This window comes from Macaca thibetana, chromosome 11 (genome assembly GCF_024542745.1).
Source record: "Macaca thibetana thibetana isolate TM-01 chromosome 11, ASM2454274v1, whole genome shotgun sequence".
Taxonomy (NCBI): Eukaryota; Metazoa; Chordata; class Mammalia; order Primates; family Cercopithecidae; genus Macaca; species Macaca thibetana.
The window spans coordinates 6,924,286-6,941,708 of record NC_065588.1 but is presented as its reverse complement, the minus strand read 5'-3'; the positions used below and the strand labels follow the sequence as shown (position 1 = coordinate 6,941,708).

At 46.3% G+C, this 17,423-nt stretch overlaps 2 protein-coding genes across 3 annotated transcripts in view; one reads left to right on the top strand and one right to left on the bottom strand.

The window, feature by feature from the left end:
- PIANP (PILR alpha associated neural protein) overlaps positions 1-17,423 on the top strand; it is a 259,612-nt gene that overhangs the window by 136,774 nt on the left and 105,415 nt on the right. The gene's annotated exons all lie outside the window — the stretch shown is intronic.
- Positions 1-17,423, bottom strand: part of CD4 (CD4 molecule) — a 33,677-nt gene that overhangs the window by 12,674 nt on the left and 3,580 nt on the right. Inside the window, exons 2-4 of one of the 2 annotated variants that reach the window (XM_050747458.1) lie at positions 14,349-14,527; positions 9,851-9,966; positions 9,567-9,731 (exon numbers count right to left, since the gene is read on the bottom strand). In XM_050747458.1, coding sequence (XP_050603415.1) covers positions 9,567-9,731; positions 9,851-9,899 — 214 coding nt within the window. In that variant the 5' untranslated portion in view covers positions 9,900-9,966; positions 14,349-14,527. The remainder of the gene's footprint in view (positions 1-9,566; positions 9,732-9,850; positions 9,967-14,348; positions 14,528-17,423) is intronic. The other variant, XM_050747457.1, reaches the window with a different exon arrangement.

Below are 17,423 nucleotides of genomic sequence, written 5' to 3'. Positions count from 1 at the left end.
TTTTTTTTTTTTGAGACAGAATCTCACTCTGTCACCCAGGCTGGAGTGCAATAGTGTGATCTCGGCTCACTGCAACCTTCATCTCCTGTGTTCAAGTGATTCTTCTGACTCAGCCTCCCAAGTAGCTGCGACTACAAGCGGGTGCCACCAAGCCCAGCTAATTTTTTGTATTTTTAGTAGAGACGGGCTTTCACCGTGTTAGCTAGAGTGGTCTCGATCTCCTGACCTTGTGATCCGCCCGCCTTGGCCTCCCAAAGTGCTGGGATTACAGGCGTGAGCCACTGCGCCTGGCCAATCTTCACTTTTTAGGTTAGTTATTTGAACTACAAAAATTATACAGACTCAACACTTTCCTGGCCCTACCTGCTTTCTTTCTTTCTTTCTTTCTTTTTTTTTTTTTTGAGAAAGAGCCTCACTCTGTTGCCCAAGCTACAGTGCAGTGGTGTGATCTCAGCTCACTGCAACCTCTACCTCCTGGGTTCAAGCAATTCTCCTGCCTCAGCCTCCCGAGTAGCTGGGACTACAGGCATGTGCCACCACACCCAGCTAATTTTTGTATTTTTAGTAGAGACCGGGTTCGCCATGTTGGCCAGGCTGGTCTCGAACTCCTGGCCTCAAGCCATCCATCCATCTCAGCCTCCCAAAGTGCTGAGATTACAGATGTGAGCCATCACACCTGGCATTAAATTAAACTTATTGTTTTGAGATAAATGTAGATTCACTTGCAGTTGTAAGAAGTAATAAAGAGAAACCCTATGTACCCTCTATCCAGTTTACCCTAATGGTAATATCTTGCAAAACTGTAGTACTATATCACAACCAGGATGCTGACATCGACACGATCAGGATACAGAACATTTCCAGCTCCATAAAGGTTGTTGCTTTTTGTAGCCATCCCCTTCCCCTCCCCATCCCTGAGCCCCTTAAACCCTGGCAATCACTCATCTGTTCTCCATTTCTATAATTAGTTATTTTAAGAATGTTATATAGGCCGGGCGCGGTGGCTCAAGCCTGTAATCCCAGCACTTTGGGAGGCCGAGACGGGCGGATCACGACGTCAGGAGTTCGAGACCATCCTGGCTAACACGGTGAAACCCCGTCTCTACTAAAAAATACAAAAAACTAGCCGGGCGAGGTGGTGGGCGCCTGTAGTCCCAGCTACTCGGGAGGCTGAGGCAGGAGAATGGCGTAAAAACCCGGGAGGCGGAGCTTGCAATGAGCTGAGATCCGGCCACTGCACTCCAGCCTGGGCGACACAGCAAGACTCCGTCTCAAAAAAAAAAAAAAAAAAAAAGAATGTTATATAAATGGATTAATACAGCATATTACCTTTCGAGATTGGCTTTTTTTCACTCAGCATAAGTCCCTGGAGATTCATCCAGGTTGTGGTGTGTACTGTAATTCATCCTTTTTATTGCTGAAAAGTATTTCGTGGTATGGATATAATCATTCCCCAGTTGAAGGACATCTAGATTGTTTCTACTTGTTGGCTACTGTGAATAAAGCTACTATAAACATTTGTGTACAGCTTTTTGTGTGAGCGTAAGTCTTCACTGCTCTGGGATAAATGCCTAGGAGTGCAATTGCTGGGTTGTTGCATGTTTTGTTTTATAAGAAACTATCAAACTGTTTTCCAGAGTGGCTATGCCATTTTAGTCTCCCACCAATATTGGAAGAATGACCCCGTTTCTCCACATCCTCATCAGCATTTGGTGGTGTTCCAATTTTTAATTTTAGCCATTCTGATAGGTTTAGTGATAGCCTATTGTGGTTTTAATGTACATGTCCCTAATGATTAATGATGTTGAACAGCTTTTCATGTGCTTATTTGCCAACTGTATGTCCTTTTGGGCCTGTTTTCTAATTGAATCGTTTTTTTGGTTTTGAGTTTTGAGAGTTGTTTATCGTATTCTGGATACCAGTCCTTTGTTGAGTATGTGGATTATGGATATATTTTCTTATATTCTGTAAACTGTCTTTTCTTATTCTTCTTCTTATTTGAGATTGGGTCTCACTCTGTTGCCCGGGCAACCAGGCAACATCTTGGCTCACTGCAACCTCTGCCTCCCTGGCTCAGTGATCCTCCCACCTCAGCCTCCTGTGTCGCTGGGAATACAGGTGCACTCCACCAAACCCAGCTATAAATATATTATATATATATAATATAATATACAAAATATATAAATATATTAAATATATAAACACAGAAATATATTTATGTATTTATATATAATATTTATATTTAATAAATTTAATAAAAACAAAAGTATAAAGTATATAAATATATTTGATATATAAACATATATTTAATTTAAAATATTAAATATAAATATATAAAAATATATGATATATAAAATATATAATATATAAATAAATAATATATATATATATATATATACTTTTATTTATTTATTTATTTATTTTTTTTTTTTTTTGAGACGGAGTCTCACGCTGTCGCCCAGGCTGGAGTGCAGTGGCGCGATCTCGGCTCACTGCAAGCTCCGCCTCCCGGGTTCCTGCCATTCTCCTGCCTCAGCCTCCTGAGTAGCTGGGACTACAGGCGCCCGCCACCGCGCCCGGCTAATTTTTTGTATTTTTAGTAGAGACGGGGTTTCACTGTGGTCTCGATCTCCTGACCTTGTGATCCGCCCGCCTCGGCCTCCCAAAGTGCTGGGATTACAGGCTTGAGCCACCGCGCCCAGCCTTATACTTTTATTTATTTATTTTTTTGTAGAGACAGGGTTTCATCATGTTGCCCAGGCTGGTGCCAAACTTCTGAGCTGAAGTGATGAACCCACCTCAGCTGCCCAAAGTGCTGGGATTACAGCAGTGAGCCACCGTGCCCAGCCCCTTTTTGCAGAGCAAAATTATTTTGCTTTTGTTTTTGAGACAGGGTCTCCCTTTGTCACTTAGGCTGGAGTGCCAGCTGGAATGCAGTGACACAATCATAGCTCACTGCAGTCTTGAACACCTGGGCTCAAGCGATCCTCCCACCTCAGCCTCCCAAAGTGCTAGGATTATAGGTGTAAGCCATTACACCTGGCCAACTTGTTTATATCTATAAAAAATCTTGCTGGTATTTTTATAGGAATTGGATGAAACCTGTATATAGATTTCGGGAAAATTGACATTTTTCTTATGTTAAGTCTTCCAGTCCATCAATCCATGAGTATAGTATGTCTCTCCATATATTTAGGTCTTCTTTGACTTCTTTAATCGGCATTGTGTAGTTTTTAGCATATAAATTCAATATCTTTGTTTTTTGTTTTTGGTTTTGGTTTTCTTTGCTTGTTTGTTTTTGTTTTTTTGAAACAGACTCTTACTCTATTGCCCAGGCTGGAGTGCAGTGACTCTATCTTGGCTCACTGCAACTTCTGCCTCCAGGGTTCACGCAATTCTCCTGCCTCAGCCTCCAAAGTAGTTGGGATTACAGGCATGCGCCACAACACCTGCCTAATTTTTGCATTTTTAGTAGAGACAGGGTTTCACCATGTTGGCCAGACTGGTCTCAAACTCCTGACTTCAAGTGATCCACCAGCCTCAGCTTCCCAAAGTGCTTTGATTGCAGGCATGAGCCACTGCACCCGGCCCTATGCATGTTTTTTAGATTTACACCTAAGTATTTTTTTTTCTCTTTCTTTCTTTCTTTTTTCTTTTCTTTTCTTTTTTTTTTTTTTTTTTTAGATAGGGTATTGCTCTGTTACCTAGGCTGGAAAGCAGTGGTGTGATCATGGCTCACTGCAGCCTTGACCTCCCAGGCTCAAGCAATCCTCCCACCTCAGCCTCCCCAGTAGCTGGGACTACAGGCATACACCATTATGCTTAGCTAATTTTTTTTTTTTGAGACGGAGTCTCACTCTGTCACCCAGGCTGAAGTGCAGTGGCGCAATCTCAGCTCACTGCCAGCTTTACCTCCCAGGTTCATGCCATTCTCCTGCCTCAGCTTCCTGAGGAGCTGGGTCTACAGGTGCCTGCCACCGCGCCTAACTAATTTTTTGTGTTTTTAGTAGAGAAGGGGTTTCACTGTGTTAGCCAAGATGGTCTCGATCTCCTGACCGCGTGATCCACCCACCTTGGCCTCCCAAAGTGCTGGGATTACAGGTGTGAGCCACCATGCCCGGCTATGCTCAGCTAATTTTTTACTTTTTGTAGAGACAGGGTCTTACTATGTTGCCTGGGCTGGTCTTGAACTCCTGGGCTCAAGCAATCCTCCCACCTTGGCCTCCCAAAGTGCAGGACGTACAGGTGTGAGCCACCATGCCTCGCCTTTTTGAGCAATTATAAAAGGTATTGTAGCTTTAATTTCTATGTACACGTATTCCTTTCTAATATATAGAAATACAATAGATTTTTGTATGTTTATCTTATATTCTGCAACTTTGATGAATTCATTTATTAATTCTAAGAGGTTTTTTTGTAGATTCTTTGAGATTTTCTATGTAATCATGTCATCCACAAATAGGAACAGTTTTATTTCTTCCTTTCTGACAAGTTTTCCTTTTATTTCATTTTCTTGCCTTATTGCACCGGCAAGGGATTGCAGTACCATGTTGAATAAGAGTAGTAAGAGCAGACATCTTTGTCTTATCTCTGCTCTTAGGAAGAAAGAATTCAGTTTCTCACCATTAAATATAATGTCAGTTGTAGTAGGGTGGGTCTTTTGGGGTTTTTTTGGGGTGCTTTTTATTTAATTAACTAATTTCGAGACAGAGTCTTGCTCTGTCGCCTAGGCTGGAGTGCAGTGGCGCGATCTCATCTCACTGCAACCTCTGCCTCCTGGGTTCAAGCGATTCTCCTGCCTCAGCCTCCCAAGTAGCTGGGACTATAGGTGCATACCACCACAGCCGGCTTTTTGTATTTTTAGTAGAGGCAGGGTTTCACCGTGTTAGCCAGGATGGTCTCCATCTCGTGACCTCATGATCTGCCTGCCTCGGCCTCCCAAAGTGCTGGAATTACAGGCATGAGCCACAGCACCTGGTCTTTATTTATTTATTTATTTATTTATTTATTTTTTTGAGACGGAGTCTCGCTTTGTCGCCCAGGCTGGAGTGCAGTGGCCGGATCTCAGCTCACTGCAAGCTCCGCCTCCCGGGTTTACGCCATTCTCCTGCCTCAGCCTCCCGAGTAGCTGGGACTACAGGCGCCCGCCACCTCGTCCGGCTAGTTTTTTGTATTTTTAGTAGAGACGGGGTTTCACCATATTAGCCAGGATGGTCTCGTTCTCCTGACCTCGTGATCCGCCCGTCTCAGCCTCCCAAAGTGCTGGGATTACAGGCTTGAGCCACCGAGCCCGGCCCTTATTTATTTATTTATTTTTGTTTTATTTATTTATTTTTTGAGACGGAGTCTCACTCTGTCACTCAGAGCGAGCAATGGCGCGGTCTCAACTCACCTCAACCTCCACCTCCTGGGTTCAAGCAATTCTCCTACCTCAGCCTCCTGAATAGCTGGGATTACAGGCGCCTACCACCATGCCTGGTTAATTTTTGTATTTTTGGTAGAGACGAGGTTTCACCATGTTGGCCAGGCTGGTCTCAAACTCCTGACTTCATGATCTGCCCACCTTGCCTCCCAGAGTGCTGGGATTACAGGCGTGAGCCACCATGTCTGGCCTATTTTTTAAATTTATTATTGGTTTGTTTGTTTTTCCTTTTTTTTTTTTTTTTTTTTTGAGACAAAGTCTTGCTGTGTTGCCCAGGCTAGAGTGCAGTGGCACAATCTTGGCTCACTGCAATCTCCACCTCCTGGATTCAAATCATTCTTGTGCCTCAGTCTCCTGAGTAGCTAGGATTACAGGCTCACACCATCACATCCAGCTAATTTTTGTATTTTTTGCAGAGATAGTGTTTCACCATGTTGGCCAGGCTGGTCTCGAACTCCTGATTTCAAGTGATCTGCCTGCCTCAGCCTCCCAAAATGCTGGGATTACAGGTGTCAGCTACCTCACCCAACCTGTTTGTTTTTCTTGAGACAGGGCCTTGCTCTGTCACCCAGGCTGGTGTGCAGTGGTACAATAGCTCACTGCGGCCTCCACCTCCCGGGTTCAAGTGATTCTCCCACCTCAGCCTCCTGAGTAGCTGGGATTACAGGCATGTACCACCACATCTGGCTAATTTTTTTTTTTTTTTTTGTATTTTTAGTAGAGACAGGTTTTCACCGTGTTGGCCAGGCTGGTCTCGAACTCCTGACCTCAAGTGACCTGCCAGCCTCACCCTCCCACAGTGCTGGGATTAAAGGCCTGAGCCACCACGGCCTGCCCTATATCATTATTTTTGAAGTGAGTTTCTTATAAACTGCATATTGTTGAATTGTGCTTTTTAATTCATTCTATCGATTTTTGTATTTTAATAGATGTATTAGACCATTTACATTGACTGTAATTATTGATATGTTAGGGCTTGAATCTGTCATTTTATTTTTGTTTTCTGCTTTTTTTGTTTTCTTGTTTCTTTTTCCTGCCTTCCTGGGGGTTATTTGGATATCTTTTTGTAACAAACTTCTTAAGAACAGTTTTAGATTTACAGCAAAATTGTGAAAATGGTGTGGAGAACCATGGAGATAACACTGCCATCCCAGTGAGCCTTTTGGAATGAGAACATCTATCCTATGCCTGTATACCATTGTGTTTTAGATACACATAACTTGCCTGGTTTCACAGGTTCACAGCTGGAAAGAAATTTTGCCTCAGGATGAACCGTATCTCAAGTCTCACCCATACCTGATTTAGATGACATTTTAAAATTCCATTTATTTATTGATTTTGTTTTTTAGAGACAAGTTTCACAATGTTGACCGAGCTGGTCTCGAACTTCTAGGCTCAAACGATCCTCCACTTCAGCTTCCTGAGTAGATGGAACTACAGGTGCATGCCACCAAGCCCTGACTTAGATGCTATGTAGATGAAACTTTGGACATTAGACTTTGGAGTTGATGCTGGAATGAGTTAAGACTTTGGAGGCTATTGAGATGGAATGAATGCATTTTTCATGTAATAAGGACACAAATTTGAGGGGGCAGTGCAGAATACCATGGACCAAATTGAGTCCCCCACAAATTCACATGTTGAAGCCCTCACCCTCAGTGTGATGATATTTTGATATATGGCCCTTGGGAGGTAATTCAGTTTAGATGAGGTTATGAGAATGGGGCCATCATGATGGGATTAGTGTCCTTATAGGAAAAGACATCAAAAAGCTTTCTTTCTCACCGGTCGTGGTGGCTCATGCCTGTAATCCCAGCACTTTGGGAGGCTGAGGTGGATGGATCATCTGAGGTCAGGAGGTCAAGGCTGGCCGGACCAACAGAGCGAAACCCCGACTCTACTAAAAACACAAAAATTGGCTGGGTGTGGTAGCAGGCACTATAATCCCAGCTACTTGGGAAGCTGAGGCAGGAGAATCACTTGAACCTGGTAGGTGAAGGTTGCAGTGAGCTGAGATCATGCCATTGCACTCCAGCCTGGGCAATACGAGTGAGGCTCTGTCTGAGAAAAAAAAAAACACATAAAAACACGCACACACAAAAAATTAAAAATTAGGTGAACATGGTGGCGTGCACCTGTAGTCCCAGCTCCCGGGAAGGCTGACGTGGGAGGATAACTTGAGCCTGCAATGTGTTGTGGTCATGCCACTGCACTCCAGCCTGGGTAACAGAGTAAGACCCTGTCTCAAAAAGGAAAAAAAATAAAAGAAACATTGGATGAAAATAAATCAAAATGTTAGCAGAGGATATCTCTGAGTGGTAGAAGTATGCATGCATTTGATTTTCTTCCATGTTCTTTCCTTCGTTGACCAAATATTTTGTGATGAGCATATAATACTTTAAATCAGGAGAAAAGGCCGAGTGCAGTAGCTCATGCCTATAATTCCAGCACTTTGGAAGGCTAAAGCAGGCGAATCACTTGAGGTGAGGAGTTCGAGACCAACCTGGCCAATATGATCAAACCCTGTCACTACTAAAAATACACAAATTAGGCATGGTGGCACACGCCTGTAGTCCCAGCTACTCAGGAAGCTGAGGCAGGAGAATGGCTTTAACCCGGGAGACAGAGCTTGCAGTGAGCCAAGATCATGCCCACTGCACTCCAGCCTGGGCAACAGATCGAGAGTTTGCCTCAAAAAAAAAAAAAAAAGTAGAAAAAAAAAATTCTGGGCCAGGCACAGTGACTCACGCCTGTAATCCCAGCACTTTGGCAGGCCAAGGCGGGTGGATCATGAGGTCAGGAGATCAAGACCAGCCTGACTAACACAGTGAAACCCTGTTTCTACTAAAAGTACAAAAAATTAGCCAGGCATGGTGGCACATGCCTGTAGTCCCAGCGACTCAGGAGGCTGAGGCAGGAGAATCGCTTGAACCCGGGAGACAGAGGTTGCAGTGAGCCAAGATCACGCTACTGCACTCCAGCCTGGGCGACAGAATGAGACTCCGTCTCAAATAAATAAATAAATAAATAAAATAATAATAATAATTCTGCAACTTTTTTTTTTTTTGAAATGGAGTCTTGCTCTGTCACCCAGGCTGGAGTGCAATGGTGCAATCTCAGCTCACTTCAGCCTTTGCCTCCCAGGTTCAAGTGATTCTCCTGCCTCAGCCTCCTGAGTAGCTGGGAATACAGGCCTGCACCACCACGCCCGGCTAATTTTTGTATTTTTAGTAGAGACCAGGTTTCACCATGTTGGCCAGGCTGGTCTTGAACTCCTGACCTGCGGTGATCTGCCCACCTCAACCTCCCAAAGTGCTGGGATTACAGGTGTGAGCCACTACAGCTAGCCTTTTTTTTTTAATTAAAAAATTTTTTTTGGCTCGGCATGTAATCCCAGCACTCTGAGAGGCCAAGGTTAGTGGATCACTTGAGCTCATGAGTTCGAGACCAGCCTGGCCAACATGGTGAAACCCTGTTTCTACAAAAAATACAAAAATTAGCCAGGCATGGTGGTGCATGCCTGTAGTCCCAACTACTTGTGAGGCTGAGGTGGGAGGATGACTTGAGCCTGGGAGGTGGAGATTGCAGCGAGCCGAGATCACACCACTGCAATGGAGCCTGGGTGATAGAACCAGACCTTGTCTCTCTCTCTCTCTCTCTCTCTCTCTCTATATATATATATATATATATATATATATATTTTTTTTTTTTTTTTTTTTTGTAGAGACAGAGTCTCACTATGTTTCTCAGGGTGGTCTTGAACTCCTGGACTCAAGCAATCCTCCAGCCTCGGCCTCCCACAGTGCTAGGATTACAGATATGAGTCACTGTGCAAAATATTATCTACATGGGTCTGTAGCAACAATACTCAAGAAATCATGGGTGTTAAGTGGTAGTGATTGTTGTAAAACTCACTAAAATAAGTTCATGAATATTAAAATATTCAAATTAACATACCACCAAAAGCCTTTCCCTGGGCCACCAGCAGTTGGTGTAGGGAAACTCTGGACAAGAATGCCACTGAGTTTCTGTCAACCCCAGCCCTCTGGGATCCCAGAGTTTAACTAAGAGCAGATCTCAGACACCAAAGGCTTTCAATCCATAGTGTGTTTTCCTCCCTGGATGGGGGGCCAGGGAGCCCTACCTTTAGTTAAGAAGGAGCCCTGAATTCCCAGAATCTTTATCTGGTTGGAGTTTTTCCAGTGGAATTGTGTGTTCTTCTTCTGCGAAGCATTACAGGTCAGTTCCACTGTATCCCCTTTCTTGCCCAGCACCACTTTCTTTCCCTGGGTGACTGCTGGGAGTAGCGCTGGGTGGAAAAGAAAGGAGTCAGGTCCCAATGCTGCCGCTGTCCCCCTCTACCCCATCCTCCACCTTTGCCTTTCCTCCCACGCCATCTGCATTGAGACCCCAGGTCTGAGAACTTACCCAGTTGCAGCACCAGAAGCAAGTGCCTAAAAGGGATTCCCCGGTTCATTGTGGCCTTGCTGAGGGAGGCAGGGGCTTGAGCCAGTAGGGACCTGAGCCTGCAAAAATGACAGGGCCTGAGGGAAATACCAATCATTAGTCAGCAAACATTTATTTGACCTGGAGTATACAGGGGCCATATGCAACCTCTCCCTCAGGACCCTTGCAGCCAGCCCAGTGAACTTGAGGCAGGAGAACAGCAGAGGGAATTGGAGGTTGGATTAAGGAAGGAATGAGTAGGAGCACAAGCAAGAGAAAGAAGGAAGTGAGCAAAAACAGAAGTAAGATAAATAAGTGAATAAGGAGCCCCATGGCTGGCTAGATCCAAACCAAACCAGTAAGGAGCAGCTCCTAAGAGATGGGCATGTACTGGGCTGGGTGCAGTGGCTCATGCTTGTAATCCCAGCACTTTGGGAGTCCAAGGTGGGTGGATCACTTGAGGTCAGGAGTTCAAGATCAGCCTGGCCAACATGGTGAAACCCTGACTCTACTAAAAATACAAAAATGAGCCGGGCGTGGTGGCATACACCTGTAGTCTCAGCTACTCAGGAGGCTGAGGCAGGAGAATCACTTGAACCAGGGAGGTGGAGGTTGCAGTGAGCCGAGATTGTGCCACTGCACTCTAGCCTGGAGGACAGAACGAGACTCCTCAAAAAAAAAAAAAAAAAAAAAAAAAAGCACATGTACTCCAGAGAAAAGAAGATATCCTTAAAATGACCCCATATAGTAATTGGCTACTTAAGGTTCGGAGTGCATATCATGCATGTACTTAAAATTATGGGAAGGAGGTGACACGCAAGCACACAGAGGCCAAGAAACTGAGCAACTCACCTGTCAATCAAAAGGCACATGCCAGCTAAAGATTAGGCAGCTTGAGGAAGAAGAGAAAAAGACACATAGAAAAGGCATGAAGTATAACAAACCATAACTGACACCATTCGCAGGTCATCCTCGATCCATAGTGGATTGTACCGTGCTTAATAAACTTTTTGCTGTTTTGCTATTTGTGTGTGTCATGTCCAATTCTTTGTTTGTGGCACCAACAAATGATGGTTGTGGGACTTCACAACATCAGTTGGTAACAAACTAAACTTGCACACCCCTAACTGGATGCTCGGAGATACACACCACGAAATGCTATGCCCAGGCCAGGAGGGGGTTCTTTGCTGGGATGAGTGAAGAGGGGATCAGAAAAGGATGCACGGAGAAGGTGACAAATTGGTGGGGAGACCATGGAGCCAGGCCAGGACGTGGAAATGCTTGAAGGCTGTGCTGAGATGCTGGGACTGGATCCTGGGCACTAGAGAGCCAGCAGAGGATTTTCTATAGAGAAGAAGGTGATTAGATTTGCCACGTGGACCCCTGAAGCTGCTGAGTGAAAGAACTGGAGGAGGTGAGGCACCAAAGGCAGGACTGCAACCATCCTGGTGAACAAAGGGCCTGAGCCAAGTGGCTGTGGGAATGTGTGGGACAGTTCTAAGGTGACATTCCCAAGGATTGGGGCCTGATATAGTGTGAGAGGTGTGGGGAAAAGAAAGAGAGATCAGATTGTTACTGTGTCTGTGTAGAAAAAGAAAGACATTGACCGGCTGCGGTGGCTCACGCCTGTAATCCCAGCATTTTGGGAGGCCGAGGCAGGCGGATCACCTGAGGTTAGGAGTTCATGACAGCCTGACCAACATGGAGAAACCCCGGCTCTACTAAAAATACAGAATTAGCCAGGCGCGGTGGCACACGCCTGTAATCCCAGCTACCAGGGAGGCTGAGGCGGGAGAATTGCTTGAACCCGGGAGGCAGAGGTTACCGTGAGCTGAGATTGTGTCATTGCAGTCCAGTCTGGGCAACAAGAGCAAAACTCCGTCTCGGGGGAAAAAAAAAAAAAAAAAGAAGACATAAGAAACTCCGTTTTGATCTGTACTAAGAAAAATTGTTCTGCTTTGAGATGCTATTAATCTGCAACTTTTGTCCCAAACCTGTGCTCACAAAAACATGTGCTATATTGAATCAAGGTTTAATGGATCTAGGGCTGTGCAAGATGTGCTTTAAAAAAGTTCTTGCAGGCCGGGCGCGGTGGCTCACACCTGTAAACCCAGCACTTTGGGAGGCCGAGGCGGGCAGATCACGAGGTCAGGAAATCGAGACCATCCTGGCTAACACGGTGAAACCCCATCTCTACTAAAAATACAAAAAAAATTAGCCGGGCATGGTGGCGGGCGCCTGTAGTCCCAGCTACTCGGGAGGCTGAGGCAGGAGAATGGCGTGAACTCGGGAGGCGGAGCTTGCAGCGAGCTGAGAGCACGCCACTGCACTCCAGCCTGGGTGACAGCGAGACTCCATCTCAAAAAAAAAAAAAAAGTTCTTGCAGGCAGTATGCTTGGTGAAAGTCATCGCCATTCTCCATTCTCTATTAACCAGAGACACAATGCACTGTGGAAAGCTGCAGGAACCCCTGCCCGAGAAAGCTTGGGTATTGTCCAGGATTTCCCCCCTGAGACAGCCTGAGATATGGCCCCACGGGAAGGGAAAGACCTTACAGCCCCGCAGCCCCACAGCTGTAAAGGGTCTGCGCTGAGGAGGATTAGTGAAAGAGGAAGGCCTCTATGCGGTTGAGATAAGAGGAAGGTATCTGTGTCCTGCGCGTCCCTGGGAATGGAATGACTCGGTGTAAAACCGATCATATATTCCATTTTGAGAGAGGAGAAAACTGCCTTATGGCTGGAGGCGATACATCATGGCAGCAACACTACTCTGTTACTCTTTACTGCACTGAGATGTTTGTGTAAAGTTAAACATAAATCTAGCCTATATGCACATCCAGGCACAGCACCTTTCCTTAAACTTATTTATGACACAGAGTCTTTGCCCACATGTTTTTCTGCTGACCCTCTCCTCACCTTCACCCTAGAGCCCCACCACATTCCCCTTGCCGACATAGTAAAGATAGTGATCAATAAATACTGAGGGAACTCAGAGACCAGCACCAGTGCAGGTCCTCACTTGCTGAGTGCTGGTCCCCTGGGCCCCATTTTCTTCCTCTATACTTTGTCTCTGTGTCTTATTTCTTTTCTCAGTCTCTCAGTCTCCACCTTGCAAGAAATACCCACAGGTGTGGAGGGCAGGCCCCTTTCAGAGAGGTCAGGGGAGAAAGAGCAGAGGACCATTTCTCTGTCCAATATCAGACCAACCCTACAAGGCCTCTGAGTGGGCCAAGCAGAAGGCGTTGGTCCAGGGTTTGGATGAAGAAGAGATTCCTGTGTGTTTGGCAGACAAGTGAGACTGGGGGTGGAGGGGGCAGGGCACAGAGGCTCTGAATGGACCCTGGGGAATGGACAGCTGTAGGTTAGAGGAGCGATTCCCAAAGTCCTGGATCAGCAGCAGCGGCAACATGACCTGGGAACTTGTTAGAAATGTAAATCCTCGGCCCTACCCTAGACTTGCTGAATCAGAAACTAGGGGTGGGTCTGGTCATCTGGGTTTTCATAAATCTCCAGGTGACTGATCACGCTCAAGTTTGAAAACCGTAAGTTAGATGGAAAGGAAAGGGGAGAGGCATCCCCATTCTGAGGTGTGCGAAGGTGGTAGGGATGTGCGAGGAGGCTTTGGGGGAAAGAGAGGGCTCAGGGAGGAGATGGTGGAAGAAGGTATGGGAAAAGCATTTGGGGCTTGACTGTAAATCTTTTTATTTTTAGTTTAGATCCACTCTGTCACCCAGGCCAGAGCGCAGTGGTGCAATCATAGGTCATTGCAGCCTGGAACTCCTGGGCTCAAGTGATCCTTTCATGACAACACCCAGCTAATTTTTGCAGGTCATGATTGCAAATATTGACAGGCAGGTCGAAGAGCTGGAGCTTTGTCCTGGAGGTGATGGGACCCACTGCTGATTTTTGAGCAGAGATGTGACATGGTCTATGTAGAGCTTTCGGAAGCTTGATGTGGTAACTGGGGACCAGATGACATGGGATTGGAGCAGTGATTATAGAAAGGGCTCCGAGGCCGGGCGCGGTGGCTCAAGCCTGTAATCCCAGCACTTTGGGAGGCCGAGACGGGCGGATCACGAGGTCAGGAGATCGAGACCATCCTGGCTAACACGGTGAAACCCCGTCTCTACTAAAAAATACAAAAAACTAGCCGGGCGAGGTGGCGGGTGCCTGTAGTCCCAGCTACTTGGGAGGCTGAGGCAGGAGAATGGCGTGAACCCGGGAGGCGGAGCTTGCAGTGAGCTGAGATCCGGCCACTGCACTCCAGCCTGGGCGACAGAGCGAGACTCCGTCTCAAAAAAAAAAAAAAAAAAAAAAAAGGGCTCCGAGATAGCACCTCAAAGGAGGGTTGGAGCAGGGCTCAAGTGTCTTTGAATCCAGGCCCAGGATATAAAGCGAGCTCAGAGAGGTGACTGCCTGGGGAAGGGGTCAGCCTGCACCTGGCCCCTGCTGGTGAGACAGGATCCTGCCTCCAGACTTACTCTGTCTTCCAAGCTTGGTCCTTCTCTCCCCCAGTGGCACCTTTGTCATTGAAGTTTGGTGACGATCTGCCTACTCTGAAGTCCCACAGCACCCCGTTGACATGCTCCTGGGTGCGTTCCACCTTCTACCTTGTGTGTAGTGATTTGGTTTCTCAACTCTCCTCCACCAGCTTGAGCCCCTTGAGGACAGAGATGACAGTCTAGCCAGCTGTGTGGCCACCACAAGCCTGGCAGCAGCTGAGACAGACAGAGGACTTGGGATGGCTTTCGGTAACTTAAGCCAAATTGAATTGTATGGAGGAGGAAAAGTCACTGATTTCTTCTTTCTGTACTCACCATATTAATTCTGTTTCTAAAATGGGTCACTGAAGTGTGTGCACACACCCAGCTCTGGCATAGATGAAGCCAAGTCATCCCAATCCATGCTGTTCATCCCCCCGGGGCCCTGCCAGCCACTCTCCACCCTGTCTGTGGCTCTCCACCAAAGGCCTGACAGCCACACATGGCTCATAGACTCTCTTGCCCTCCAGCACCAACTGGGGCTGGCCAGTGGGAAGTGCCTGTCAGAGATGAGATGGAAGGGTGGGGGAAAGAGGCTGGGATATTTTCCCTACTCTATCCCTGTCCTGGACATATTTTCTGTCAATAGCTGTGTGTTCATCCTCACCTGCAGCCCTGCCCCTCCACAACTTCTGTGGGGTGGCCCCTTATCCAGAGCGTAAGCACTCTCTGGGTTCCAGAAATACCATTTTCACTTCCTCAGGACTCTTCTTGCTGTTAACTGTGTCTGTGCTTCAAGAAGTTGGTTGATTCCCTTAACCTCTATGAATAACCCCCTTTTTACAGTCTCTTGAACCATGGGAGGTGGACTGTGTTTCCTGCTGGGCACTAAGACACAATCCATGGAGAGGAATGGAGCACTCAGAAGGTATGGGGAATCGGTCCTCCTACTGGGGTTTAGCAGAAGAAAAGAAAGTGACTCCATCTTTGTCAGCTGCCTCCTGTGACTCAATCTGTCTGGGAGAGGAGGTAGCCAGGGCTTAATATGTGGTAGGTGCTTGAGATAGACAGGTAGGTAGGTAGGTAGATAGATAGATAGATAGATAGATAGATAGATCAAATAGATTAGGTATATTAGATAGATTAGATGATAGATTGATAGATTAGATACATAGATTAGATAAACACACAGACAGATTAAATAGATGATTAATAAGATAGATAAAACAGATTAGGATGGATGGATAGATGATAGATAGATAGATAGATAGATAGATAGATAGATAGATAGACAGATAGATAGATAGATAAATGATAAAGACAGACGTAGAGGGCCGGACACGGTGGCTCACAGCTGTAATCCCAGCACTTTGGGAGGCTTAGGCGGGTAGATCACCTGAGGTCAGGAGTTCGATACAAGCCTGACCAACATGGTGAAAACTTTCTCTACTAAAAATACAAAATTAGTCGGGCATGGTGGCATGGGCCTATAATCCCAGCTACTCCAAAGGTTGAGGCAGGAGAATCACTTAGAATCCAGGAGGCAGAGGTTCAGCAGTGAGCTGAGATTGCGCCACTGCACTCCAGCCTGGGCGACAGAGCAAGACTCTGTCTCAAAAACAAACAAACGAACAAACAAAAAAGCCATATAGACAGATAGATTAGATAAATAGATGATAGATAAGATAAATAGATGGATTAGATTAGACAGTCAGACAGATAAGATAGATACATAAGGCTGGATGCAGTGGCTCACACCTGTAATCCCAGCACTTTGGGAGGCCAAGGTGGGTGGATCACCTGAGGTCGGGAGACCAGCCTGGCCAACATGGTGAAACTCCATCTCTACTAAAAGTACAAAAATTAGCTGGACATGGTGACGCACGTCTGTAATCTCAGCTACTTGGGAGGCTGAGGCAAGAGAATCACTTGAACCCGGGAGGCGGAGGTTGCAGTGAGCCGAAATCCTGCCACTGCACTCCAGCCTGGGCAACAGAGTGAGACTCCGTCTCAAAAAAAAAAAAAGATAGATATATAAGATAGATCAATAGCTAGGATAGATATATAAAGCTATCTGTCTATCATAGATGGATATAGATAGATAGATATAGATAGATAGATTCGATAGATAGATAGATAGATTAGATAGATAGATAGATAGAAGCCGGGTGCCGGGCGCGGTGGCTCATGCCTATAATCCCAGCACCTTGGGAGGCCGAGGCGGGCAGATCACTTGAGGCCAGGAGTTCGAGACCAGCCTGTCCAACATCGTGAAACCCCCGTATCTACTAAAAATACAAAAAAAATAGCTGGGGATGGTGGCGGGCGCCTGTAATCTCAGCTACTCAGGAGAATCACTTGAACCCAGGAGGTGGAGGTTGCAGTGAGCCAAGATCACGCCATGCACTCCAACCTGGGTGACAGAGTAAGACTCTGTCTCAAAAAAAAAACAAAGAGATAGATAAATAGATAACAATTTTGTTTAAACCAGGGAAGTAGGAAGAAAAGAGGTCAGGAAGGAGGTTCTGAGAAACGAGGAAGGGAGACTAGCCACCAGCCATGGTGAAGTGTCTACAGGTTAGCATGCAGCACAGGAAGCATCTAGGGGAAGGCTGCAGTGAGAAGAGTAGAATAGGAGTAGCCTCATACCAAAGAGTGGTTCCCACTGTCCCCCATCCCAGACTGACTGTGTCCTTGGTGAGCAGGGAGTGAAAGAGGGGAAGTCTCCATATAGGATATCCCTTCTCTGGGGTCCAAATCCAGCTTACCCTGATAAGATGCCTGGGGAAGACTAGAGGCATTCTTGACCCTTCCCCACATGGTGGCTGTTTTGACTCCCCCTGCTCCATGGTCCTGAGGTCTGTGCAGACAGCCACCTCCCTGCCTCCAGCTCCCTGTTCCGCCTCATCTCACCCCAAGGCTCTGCTAAGTGGAGGAGGCTGTGGGTTTCCAGCATGCTTGCTTTGGTGCTTTGGGCTTCCGCTGCCACCACAGAGATCTGGCCTTTGATTCCCATACTCAGCGTCCCCAGAGGTGCCTTACCCTAGTACAGCAGCATCCTGTAGACCAGCACTC